Source organism: Stenella coeruleoalba (genome assembly GCF_951394435.1).
Source record: "Stenella coeruleoalba genome assembly, chromosome: 8".
NCBI classification, from domain to species: domain Eukaryota; kingdom Metazoa; phylum Chordata; class Mammalia; order Artiodactyla; family Delphinidae; genus Stenella; species Stenella coeruleoalba.
Window position 1 is genome coordinate 94481084 of NC_137154.1, and position 12182 is coordinate 94493265.

The following is a 12182-nucleotide window of genomic DNA, read 5'->3' on the forward strand; positions in this document are numbered from 1 at the left end:
CAGCTGGAGGCATCTTACGGGGAGGGAATTAAAGGAATACAAACTCCTACCTCACTTTTTCTAATTTCCTGAGGGGGAATCCCTGGTGAGCAAACCCAAATGGGAGCCGGAGAGCAGAGGAAATATTTATGTGGTTCATACAGGTCAATCTCTGGAGACAGTAAAGTGAGGGAGGGTGGGACAAATCCAGAGGCAGAGAGATAGCCGTACGCTGTTCCGCGATTAGATTAACAGGATAATGGAAATGCACCTAATGAACTAGGAACAAACTGCCCACACAGCATCTACAAGAAAAATTGATCTTCGGCCAGACTGTACACATCCATTCTTTGCTCCTTAGATGAAAAGGTTGATGGCATGTCTCCCTACATTTCTTCAGTGTATTGTAGTGAAAGAACTGAATTTACAGATTTCTCGACTGCTGTAGCTTCCTGTATTTTGAAATCAGGTAATGAGTCCTATTTTGTTCTTTTCCAAAACTGTTATGGCGGCTTGCCTTTCCATATGAATTTTAGAATTATCTTGTGGCTATCTTGTCAAAAAGCTTGCTGGGACTGGAAGGAAATACTCTGAACCTACAGATGAAACTGGGGAACTGACAAAAATAGAGGTGTCATATTCATGGATTGGAAGACTATGTCTTCAGGCCTGATTTCTCTCATCAGCAATTTTGCAGTTTTCAGCATACATGTCTGGAACATTATTTTGTTATACTGAAGTATTTCTTTTGGGGTGGGGGGCGAGGATGCTGTATCCAGCTTTGTGTCTGGATTTCTCCAATTATTTAGGTCTTCTGATTTCTTTCATTAGTATTTCTCAGTCTCAGAATACAAATTCCATTCATATCGTTAATTCCTAAGTAATTTCTGTTCAACTTTCTAAAATATCTGAACAATTCTAGGAGGTGACTGACTACTAGCAGTCCCCCGGGCATACTGTGGACCAACATCTCTCTCCTTTCCAACTGATTATCTGTTCTGTGTTTAGGCTATGAAAACAGAGTGAAATGCAAACGGTGGGACAATGAATAAGGCTGGACAAAGGTGCTCACGTAATTTATTCAGAGGAGTAGTGCTGAGAATCTTACTGCTTTACCAGAATGTGAGTTATGTAAGTAAAAATGATTTCAAAGGCAAGTATTCCTAAACCGCACAGCCTGATGCTAAAGACACACCACACACACATCTGAAGTTCCAGTGGGCTTTTATTGTGATAAAGTAACAAAAATCAAGATTTTATCAACCAGCTTTTAACTTTATAAACTCAGCAGACGCTCTGGTCCATATATGTGTACATACAACATAACACATTCCAACAAAAACAGCCCCACTGGAACATCTGCCAATTAACAGAAAGCCAATTTTCCCTTTCCCCGAATGTTTTCAAAATTGAGTTCCCACTGTTCACTTCTCAGTGGAACTGGTCCCTTGTGGCTAGGGACATTAAATTCTATCCCATTTTGTACTAAACAAAAAATTTTTTTCAAGTTTTAATTTTGTTTCAAAAAAGGGACTAGCGACTTGGTTTTCTCCAGGGACCCTCCCTCACAACCACTGGGTAAAGTACAGCAGCCTGTACCTTAGCAACCCAACCCTACCCCTCCCTCCCCCCCGCCCAGTATTGTCTACTGGAGAATTTAAACACACTTCTGTTGGAATCTGTCAGCTACGGAGGGGCAGAATCCAGGTGCCAGGCTAGCGCCCTCTTACCTCATGAACTGTTACAACCTTTGGACACTGAACTCTTTACCCCAAAGATGAGTTTTTAGACCAGAAAGGAGAGTGGGTTTTCTTTGGAAGTTTTAAAAAACTACCTTTAAGGATATAAAGTACAACTATAAGCTCACCAAAGTCCACTTAAATTCACCAAAGTTGACTGACGTCAGCTCCCACAAGGCCAATAATTTTGCTTGACAAAGGTTATTTTGCCAGAAAATGATTCCACAATAACAGCTTAAGAGACACAGAACGCTGAAAAAAGGAGCAAATTAAAATAACATGGCTTAATTCCCAAGAACTTATTTCATCCTTTTGTTACTCATCTATAAGGTCAGGAGTGTGACTAAAGGCAGTTACTGATGAGGTTATGAGCTTCCAAAGTGTTTCTAAATCCTTAGTGCAGATACCCTCCCTTTTGGGGCAAAGTAACCTCCCTCCCACCCCTATTAAAAAAAAAAAAAATCAAGTGATCAGAATGAGATGTTTTGATTCCAACAATTTACACTCAAGGCTTTGTGCTGGGTTGTCTGGTTCTAACCCAAGCATGATGGTCTCTAACACAAAGCTCATGGCAAAGGAAAGATGCTCCCATCTCATTCTGAAAACAAATATTGATAACCAGTTGCCTCCCCCCTCCCCCCAGTCTTTGGGGCCAACCCATATTATGATGCTGGGACCAACTTGAAAATAATTTAGAGATTATATTTAGGTTTCTCTCTCCCTTCTTCCCATGGAAGATCATTTTAGAATAAATTTATTCCATTCCATTACTAAGGGAAAAGGCATGAAAGTTTCTCCATCGGAATGTAAGGAAAAGAGGAGGACAGAGGCAGCAAGCTGTGTAACAGTCCACAACCCATTACACAACTATATAACCACTGGTTAAACCAGGTGCTGAATGTAATTTAAATATTAAAAATTGGGCAAATAGTTTTCATCCAAATGAACCAGTGGAAAAATATCATTACTTAATATAAACACCCAATACTGCAAGGAACACAAAAACAACTTCCAATAGTAACAATGCTCCTTATTGTAAGGGCGATTAAAAAAAAAAAAAAAAGACTAGGCTTTGACCTAGTCCTTTGAGCATCTTTCCATTTAACAATTCCTATTCAAGAGACAAGCACCAAAACTGGACAGCTGCCTCTACAAGACTGTGTCCAATAGTGGTGTCCCAGATAGTTTTAAGTGCCACTCCTCATCAGAGGCTGTACTTCAGTAATACTTTCAATTTAAAGTCTGTGCTTTTAGAGGGACCCACAGGCATGTGGCACCAGGCAGAGCACAGTCTGAGGATGGCAAAAAAGACTGCGCTGCTTAGTCACCCACACACTCTAGCGAGACACAAAACTTCATTTATGAGCATTCCTTTTCTTCTATAATGAATGATTCCTCTTATCTCGCCAGAGGTGGGGGAGAAAGAGAGCTGCATCAGTACAAGGGCAAGATTTTTGGTCAAAAGTTGATGCCTTTTAAATTCCCTCCCCCCACCCCTCCCCGGAAAAAGGTTACTTCCTTAAGTAGGCCTTGTATTTAGTAACCAACATTGGCTGGATAGACACATGTGGCTTGGCTACCAGATAAATGGGTTATTCTTTTTGGGGTTTGTACTGTGCAGCTCTTGCTACAGTTTTTAAGGAGTTAGGGCTATGTCTGATCAGGAGGCATCTGCAGGATTTTGATCCTCAAGGAATTCTGGGTGTCACAATTTTGCTTAGAACTAGGCAGAGTCAAAAAGCCACTCTGAATAACTGATTTTTTTCCAGATGAGTTAAGCATGAAAGTTTATGCAGGACACATCTTGCAATATTTTAGGGTTTTGGAAAACAGTGGCATATGGAAATCAACTTTTTTTAATTTTATTTTTTCCTTTTTTTAAAAAAAAATCCTAGATGCCTCCTAATTGACCTAGTACACTGGGTTAAAAGGGAATTAAAAACATTAAAAAAAAAGTTCACTGGTTTTGCTTCATCTCACTCCTTTTGCCTGGAGATCAGGCCAAACATCAAGCATGTTGGGAGGGGCACAATTTAAAGCAACACTATTGACTGTAACGCATTTGCCAGCAATTTACAATGCAAAATGACAGATAATTCTTGTCACAAAGCAAGAGGATGGCAAGCAGCTTTCTGTAGCATCAAAGTTAACAGCTCTCAGGGGTTGCCCATTCCTGCAAGTTTATGTATCAAGGTGGGCAGAGGGCAATACACTTACACAGTACAGGAGAAGATCCACAGAAAGTAAGCCCCAGAACTGCTAATGTCACCACAGCTGGTACTGGCTAATATTCTGAAATGCAAATCCACGCTTTATACATATACTGCTCAAAGAAACTGCCACTCAATCAAACTGCCACACTGCAAGGCAAATTATTCTTTGTCCCCTTTTGCTGAGCTTGAAGTGTTTCTCAAACTTTTAAAAAGGGGGGAAGAAACATTATCAGAGAGAGTGTCTCAAAAATAACATCTTGAATTACAGGTTTCTGAAGCTTCCTTGCTCTCTCTGTCAGGCCTCCTCCAAAGGTACTATATGAGACAAAGTGTGGCAGCAGTGATCCCAGGCTTCTGGGTCCCTTTTCCAACAGAGGATGTCCCTGTAGAGGTCTGTTCTCTACAGTAAGAAGCCAAAGTACTTTTTTAGAATTTAGTGTTGCGGAAAACTGAGCCCCTCTCATCTTTAGCTGCTCCCATAATCAATCTAATCCCCTTAATCCCAGCAACCTTCATCCAAAAAAAAAAAAAATATATATATATATATATATATGTATATATATATATGAACCCAGAAAAAAACCTATTTACAAAGTTTATACAAGTATACACACCCAATTTTCTATGGGACACGCTTTGCCACAGAGGAAAGAGGGTCAAAGGCTCTGACAACGTCTACACATCAAGTGCCATAACTGCTAATGGAGGTGTATGTAAACCAGTCTTTAGTGTTCTGCTATAGAGCACAAAAGGCTTGTCATATGGCTCCTGCAATGATAGACTGCTCTTTCCTTTGGGAGCGATGATGTTGCATCTACTCAGCCCAGAAGAAATTTTTACTTGGGATTGTTTTTTTTTTTTAAATACATGTATTTACAGTGCGGATGAACTGCAGTTGCATATCAACTCCTCCACATAAAGAAAAAGAAAATGGTGTTTAACATTACTAATACGTTTCATCTTCCAGCCCTGGGCTTGAGTATCGGGTAGAAAGGGAAGAGAGGGACTTCAACTTGAAACCAAAACGGAAAGACAAAAATTTTAAAAAGAAAGAAAAAAGAAAAAAAACAATACTACTGTTGATTCCTTGGGCTGTGTCTAAAAGATGATATTCTGAATGGTCTCGTAGCATAAGGCACTTTGCACAAATAAGTAATAAGCTCTTCAGGCTTAAAAAACGGATGAGTAACCAGGGAGAAGTTGAAATGCACTCAAGAGTCAGCTGTTGGAGAATTTTGAAATCGCAGACAAGCTTGTGTTCATCAAGATTCTTCTCTTTTTAGGGTTTCTCCCCTTCTCTTCTTTCTCCTCCTTCCTTGTCCCCCTTCCCCAGAAAACATTTTTAAAAAACCAGCAGTTAGTGCAACTAATGTTCAGTCAGCACACAGTGCAAACAAGTGGAACAAAAAAGGTAAATTCCTTTTTAGCTTTTTTCTCTTCACCAATTAAAAAAAAGAAAAAATGTCTGAGCTCTTTTAAGTCTTCATAGTTCCAAAATAAAAGAAGATGAAAAACCCACAAAGAGAAGAGCATCCCCCCAAAATCGATGTGTCACAGATCCAAACGAGCCTTCTGTAGTTTGTCAAAACCTAAAGAAAAAAGAAGCCTAAAATTAATGCCAGGAAAGCAATACGAACTAGGATACATAGGTGTTCACAATCCCCATCCCACTGCTCTCTATAACAGCTTCTACTGAGCCTGTCTGCCTACTATAGAATTCACTCAGGATTAAGGAATTTCTGCTATGTATCCCAGAGACAGAATGAAACCCTGAAAGTTCTGGTAACAGGCAGCAGTCTCTATGACAATTAAAAAAAAAAAATTTTTTTTAAACCGTACATGAACTCAACAGCCTACCAATGTATTAGCAAACATGGGCTAGTTTTATATTTGTCCAAGGGTTTTGTGTTTGACATTTAAATTAGGATAAAAAGGTTAAAGTGAAGAGAGTAATTTGAAAAACCTAAAAATAGTAACAGGTAGAATGTTCACTGCTGATTTGGAAACTAACAGCTCTCAAATTAAATCAGTTTCCTTAGAGGAATGTAGGCTGTTTTAGGGGTTTTTCCCTATGTTAAGCCTTGTTTTAAGCATTTCTACCAGAGCCCAACAGTCACCAAAAGATGAGAAACCATCTGCAGGAAACCACAGTGGGCATTTAAAATAAGACAGTTATCATCATAACCTGATTACACCTTTAGCAATAAAATTTTACAGGTAATTTAACATAATTTATTAAGGTTCCCATTAGAAATTAAGAGTGAACACTAACAGATGACCGAGTGATAAAGAGCAAAAATATTTTCACATTCAAAATCGCTAAGATTCTTTTTTGTTTCCATTATTTTAGAAGTCTGAATTTGTCTTAAGTACTGCTCACGTACTACATTACTTAGGAAGACTATATTCAAGTGAACCGCATTTATAGATTCGCCAATAAGATCACAACTACAACTTCAAGATACTTCCTGTTTACTGTCATTTATGCCAAGAGGTATTTCATCCTTTACTGCTAATTATATATCGTGGAACATCAACTTTGCCCCAGGAAAGAGGACCTTGATTTCCCTTCTTTAAACATTATGCTCACTTTGCTATTTTGTCGGGTACACACATGCTTGTTAAGGTTTCTCATCTTCTACAGGCTCGCTGTGGTATTCTGCCACATACAGGCTCTTGTCAATGTTACTCGGGATAGGTTTGATTTCTGTTCCCAGCTGCTCCTCAATACTTTTCAGGTTGAAGCGATCATCATATGTGATCAAGTTGATGGCTAAGCCAAGATGACCAAAGCGACCTAACAAAAACCAATTTTAATTAATGAAACAGTTAAACATGGGAATCAATGTGCAAGCACTAGTCTATAAGTGGCAAATCCATACAGGATGTATGTTTTGGTTCGGTGCCCTTCTGAGTATATGAACTCACACACACGTTACAACGTCAGGTTTCACAGCCTCAAGTAGCACTGCTATTTTACCTTTGTCAAATGAAAAAACGGGTGCTCATTTCTGTCAAAAATTGCCAGAATATACATACTAAACAGTACAGTTAGAGAAGTGAGCTTCTCATTTGTGAATCTTAAATTAAGCATAAAGTTATTTTAACTTTTTAAAATAAGTGTTCTGGAAGAGTTGGAAATTAATTTGATATATCAAACAACTAAATTAGTTTTAATTCACTGTTCTAACTGCTACCACACTCTACAAAGGAACAAAATTTAGTGATTAAACTTCTCAAACAACCTCCACAAAGAACATCTCCTTCCTTTTCCTCACCTGATCTTCCAATACGATGGAGATAGGTCTCTGCCAGCTTTGGGAAGTCAAAGTTTATTACCACATTCACAGCTTGTATATCAATACCTCGGGTAAACAAATCTTAAAAAAAAACCAAAAACACAAAACTCCATTATATCCTTCAATTTGGTGCCATAATACTCTTTAACATGTATTTCTAATGTAACCTAAGCTTCATTCACTTCATCAGTAATTCAAAAGCATTTGCAAATTACTGGCATTATCTGTCATGCACATTACCATAAGCAGCTTTCTGCTCAACAAGTTACCTTTTCCCAGTCCTGTAACAAAGTTTTAAAAAAATGGTCTAAGGTGACTGTGCAAATCAAGGATGACTGATAAGCTATATACTCATAAATGAGTCTCAGGAGTGTAATTTTCTTCAGTCTATTTTTGAGTATTTAATCCAAGGTTAACAGAGAAAATTATTTTTAAAAATTTTGTTGTGTAACGTAGAATACTTCTAAAAAGACATAATCCTCTAGCAGTAATTATTTATGCTTTGTTTAGAATTCATTCATCCCCTTCTGCTAAATGATTTATAAGAGGCCTGAGGTAAGCTAATATGCAAGGCTATCCCTTCTAATTCTTTTCTAGTCCCACAATTATTATGCTAATTTAGACTTTGAAAAATACAAGTAGGGGGCTTCCCTGGTGGCGCAGTGGTTGAGAGTCTGCCTGCCGATGCAGGGGACAAGGGTTCCTGCCTTGGTACGGGAAGATCCCACATGCCGCGGAGCGGCTGGGCCCGTGAGCCATGGCCGCTGAGCCTGCGCGTCCAGAGCCTGTGCTCCGCGATGGGAGAGGCCACAACAGTGAGAGGCCCGCGTACCGCAAAACAAAACAAAACAAAACAAAACAAAAACAATACAAAACTACGTGTAAACGAAACAAAATACTTACCAGTGCAAACAAGATTGCGGCATAAGCCATTTCGGAAATCATGAAATACACGATTCCGATGTTCCTAGGAACAAAGTAACGCATTTGATTTGATTAAAACTCACACAAGCCCCCAAACTGCCATGATTTTTTTCTCCTACCCAAAGTTCTTTATACCCAAATTATTTTTTACACGAATGAGAAAGGAGCCAAATTCAATACACATAAATTAAAAACAAAAGGTGAAAATAATTAACCATAAACTAGTTTCCCATGGGAATAAGTATGAATACATATATATATGCTGCTTATTATCTCAATTCTTAAAGGTATTTTTCGGGCTTCCCTGGTGGCGCAGTGGTTGAGAGTCCACCAGCCGATGCAGGGGATGCGGGTTCGTGCCCCGGTCGGGGAGGATCCCACATGCTGCAGAGCGGCTGGGCCCGTGAGCCATGGCCGCTAAGCCTGTGCTCCGCAACCGGAGAGGCCCGCGTACCGCAAAAAAAAAGGTATTTTTCTTTTTTGCTGGAGTGGATTTTTAGTGATAATTTTCACCATACTTCTAAAATATTTCAAACAAAAGATGCCAAAAGTTTGGCTTGACCAAAACATCTACTATTTACCTTTTCAGTTATTATATACAAAAGCTAAAAATAACTACTTTCCAACTAAAAAACAAGAATGAAAACATACACTGACTCTAGCAAAAGCAATAAATCTAGCATCTGGTAAACATTTTTTCAACACAATGTTCTTCCATTCTGAAATATTCTCTTCAATTTAATACATTCATTTCCTGTGACAATTTTAATATTAGGGGCCTACAAGAAGGTATCTGATCCATGACACTAAGCTTCTTTGAAAACCATATGTGAGTTGATTAAGTTCTTAACCCGTTAGCCTACAGAAACTGCTTATGAAATTTCACAACGTCAGCACAAACACAAAATGTTGTCTTGTGATAGTTTTGAATTTATTTTCTGTTGAATTAAGTTCTGAAATATAGATTGCATCCTTTTCTACAGGCAAATAGTAAAAACAGATGTACCTGAGGAGGTACACAGAAAAATCAGAACCTTCTGCAATGATGGAAATGTTCTGTATCTGTACTTTCCAAAACTGTGACTGCTAGTCACATGTAATACGGCACTTCAAACGTGGTGTGACTGAAGAACTAAATTTTATTTTTTTAACATCTTTATTGGAGTATAATTGCTTTACATATCCCCTCCCTCTTGCATCTCCCTCCCACCCTCCCTATCCCACCCCTCTAGGTGGTCACAAAGCACAAGCTGATCTCCCTGTGCTAGGTGGCTGCTTCCCACTAGCTATCTATTTTACATTTGGTAGTGTATATGTCAGTGCTACTCCCTCATTTCATCTCAGCTTACCCTTCGCCCTCCCCATGTCCTAGAGTCCATTCTCTACGTCTAGGTCTTTATTCCTGTCCTGCCCCTAGGTTCTCCAGAATCATTTTTTTTTCTTTTAGATTCCATATATATGTGTTAGCATACGGTATTTTTCTCTTTCTGACTTACTTCACTCTGTATGACAGACTCTCAGTCCATCCACCTCACTACAAATAACTCAATTCCGTTTCTTTTTATGGCTGAGTAATATTCCATTGTATATATGTGCCACATCTTCTTTATCCATTCACCTGTTGATGGACACTTAGGGTGCTTCCATCTCCCGGATACTGTAAATAGTGCTGCAATGAACACTGTGGTGCATGATTCTTTTTGAATTATGGTTTCCTCACGGTATATACCCAGTAGTAGGATTGCTGGGTCATATGGTACTTCTATTTTTAGTTTCTTAAGGAACCTCTACACTGTTCTCCATAGTGGCTGTATCCATTTAAATTCCCACCAACAGTGCAAGAGGGTTCCTTTTCTCCACACCCTCTCCAGCATTTATTGTTTGTAGATTTTTTGATGATGGTCATTCTGACTGGTGTGAGGTGATACCTCATTGTGGTTTTGGTTTGCATTTCTCTAACGATAAGTGATGTTGAGCATCCTTTCATGTGTTGTTGGCCATCTGTACTACTTCTTTGGAGAAATGTCTATTTAGGTCTTCTGCCCATTTTTGGATTGGGTTTTCGTGTTTTTTGCTATTGAGCTGCATGAGCTGCTTGTATATTTTGGAGATTAATCCTTTGTCAGTTCCTTCGTTTGCAAATATTTTCTCCCATTCTGAGGGTTGTCTTTTCATCTTCTTTATGGTTCCCTTTGCTGTGCAAAAGCTTTTAAGTTTCATTAGATCCCATTTATTTATTTTTATTTCCATTTCTCTAGGAGGTGGGTCAAAAAGGATCTTGCTGTGATTTATGTCATAGAGTGTTCTGCCTATGTTTTCCTCTAAGAATTTTATAGTGTCTGGCCTTACATTTAGGTCTTTAATCCATTTTGAGTTTATTTTTGTGTATGGTGTTAGGAAGTGTTCTAATTTCATTCTTTTACATGTAGCTGTCCAGTTTTCCCAGCATCACTCATTGAGGAGGCTGTCTTTTCTCCACTGTATATTCTTGCCTCCTTTATCAAAGATAAGGTGACCATATGTGAGTGGGTTTATCTGTGGGCTTTCTATACTGCTCCATTGATTTATATTTCTGTTTTTGTGCCAGTCCCATACTGTCTTGATTACTGTAGCTTTGCAGTATAGTCTGAAGTCAGGGAGCCTGATTCCTCCAGCTCAGTTTTTCTTTCTCAAGATTGCTTTGGCTATTCGGGGTCTTTTGTGTTTCCATACAAATTGTGAAATTTTTTGTTCTAGTTCTGTGAAAAATGCCATTGGTAGTTTGACAGGGATTGTACTGAATCTAAATTTTAAATATTGTTTAATTTTCACTTATTTATTTAAATTTTAACTCTTTTAAATTGCCACCTGTGGCTAGTGATTACTGTATTAAATACTAGCCCAAATCTAAGAATATGGGGAAGGAAGGGAATAAAATCTCACATTTCTATTATGCTTGGCAACTTACAAACTACTCATTCATACATAATCTCAATCTTCCTGACAACCTTGTGAGGTAAGAATGTGTACTATTAACCCTGTTTGTAGTTAGAAAACCTAACCTCAGAGAGGTTAAAATGAATGGTCCTTTGCCTGCTAAGGAATAATTTATTCTTAAACTCACGGCATTTGGAAGAGCATTAAAACAAAACAAAATCCAAGAAATACTAAGAAAAAGGTTTTTAAAAAAATCTATACAAGTTCAAGTTTTATACTCACCTGCCTCATTTTAGCATGGATATAGAAGCAAGAATAACCCAGTTGAGAAATCTTCTTGGCTAGCAATTCAACTCTCTGAGAGGAGTTACAGAAAATGATCGACTGGTTTATCTGAAGCTGAGCACAGGGGGAAAACAAAACAAAAGATGACGTAAGGAAGGAAAACAAAAACCTTCATTAACTTTGCCAAATCTTGAAAATATCATCTAAGACTCAGAATCTCATAATATAAGAGAGATGCAAAACTGTAAAAATTTTAAGTACTATTTCATTTACATAGCAGTTGAAGGTAATTTTTATTGTAGAGTAAGTTTTATTGTAGCAGAGTATTTTTCATAAGGGCTGCATAATTGCCAACAGGAGTAAAACACAATTCTCATTACTTGAGGTAGTTATGTTCTATACAGTTACTGGAAACACTGAATTACTGAATATAGGACCACTGCTTCCAGGGGAAATACAGGGTTAGGTTCCTGTGAGGAACACTTAACTTCTTCATCAACGGGCCAACAGATAACCTTGTTTTATGTGTGTTACTGATTTTATTTTTTTTGGCCCTGCCACACAGCTTGCAGGATCCTAGTTCCCTGACCAGGGATTGAACCCATGCCCTCTGCAGTGGAGGCGCGGAGTCCTAACCACTGGACCACCAAGGAATTTGGTTTAAACAGTGTTACTGTTTAAAGACACCTTATTTACTCATGGCCCACAGTTCTGTAACTCATGCCTTTATGAAGTTTATCTAATACATTATCTCTGCAAGGCACATCAGTCTTCTTGTACTTAGGAGCGCTGGACAACACTTCTGCACTATGCCTAGGGGCCATTTA

General features: G+C 38.5%; 1 protein-coding gene across 8 annotated transcripts in view; it reads right to left on the reverse strand.

Moving 5' to 3' along the window:
- Window positions 1-1186: 1186 nt before the first annotated feature.
- The window catches only part of DDX6 (DEAD-box helicase 6), a 100373-nt gene continuing 89377 nt past the window's right edge, over window positions 1187-12182 (reverse strand). For 7 of the 8 annotated variants that reach the window (XM_079928451.1, XM_079928452.1, XM_079928454.1 and 4 more), the window contains 5 exons: window positions 11353-11469; window positions 8134-8197; window positions 7210-7311; window positions 6522-6728; window positions 1187-5520 (listed from right to left, as the gene is read on the reverse strand). In XM_079928451.1, coding sequence (XP_079784577.1) covers window positions 6553-6728; window positions 7210-7311; window positions 8134-8197; window positions 11353-11469 — 459 coding nt within the window. In that variant the 3' untranslated portion in view covers window positions 1187-5520; window positions 6522-6552. The remainder of the gene's footprint in view (window positions 5521-6521; window positions 6729-7209; window positions 7312-8133; window positions 8198-11352; window positions 11470-12182) is intronic. The other variant, XM_079928457.1, reaches the window with a different exon arrangement.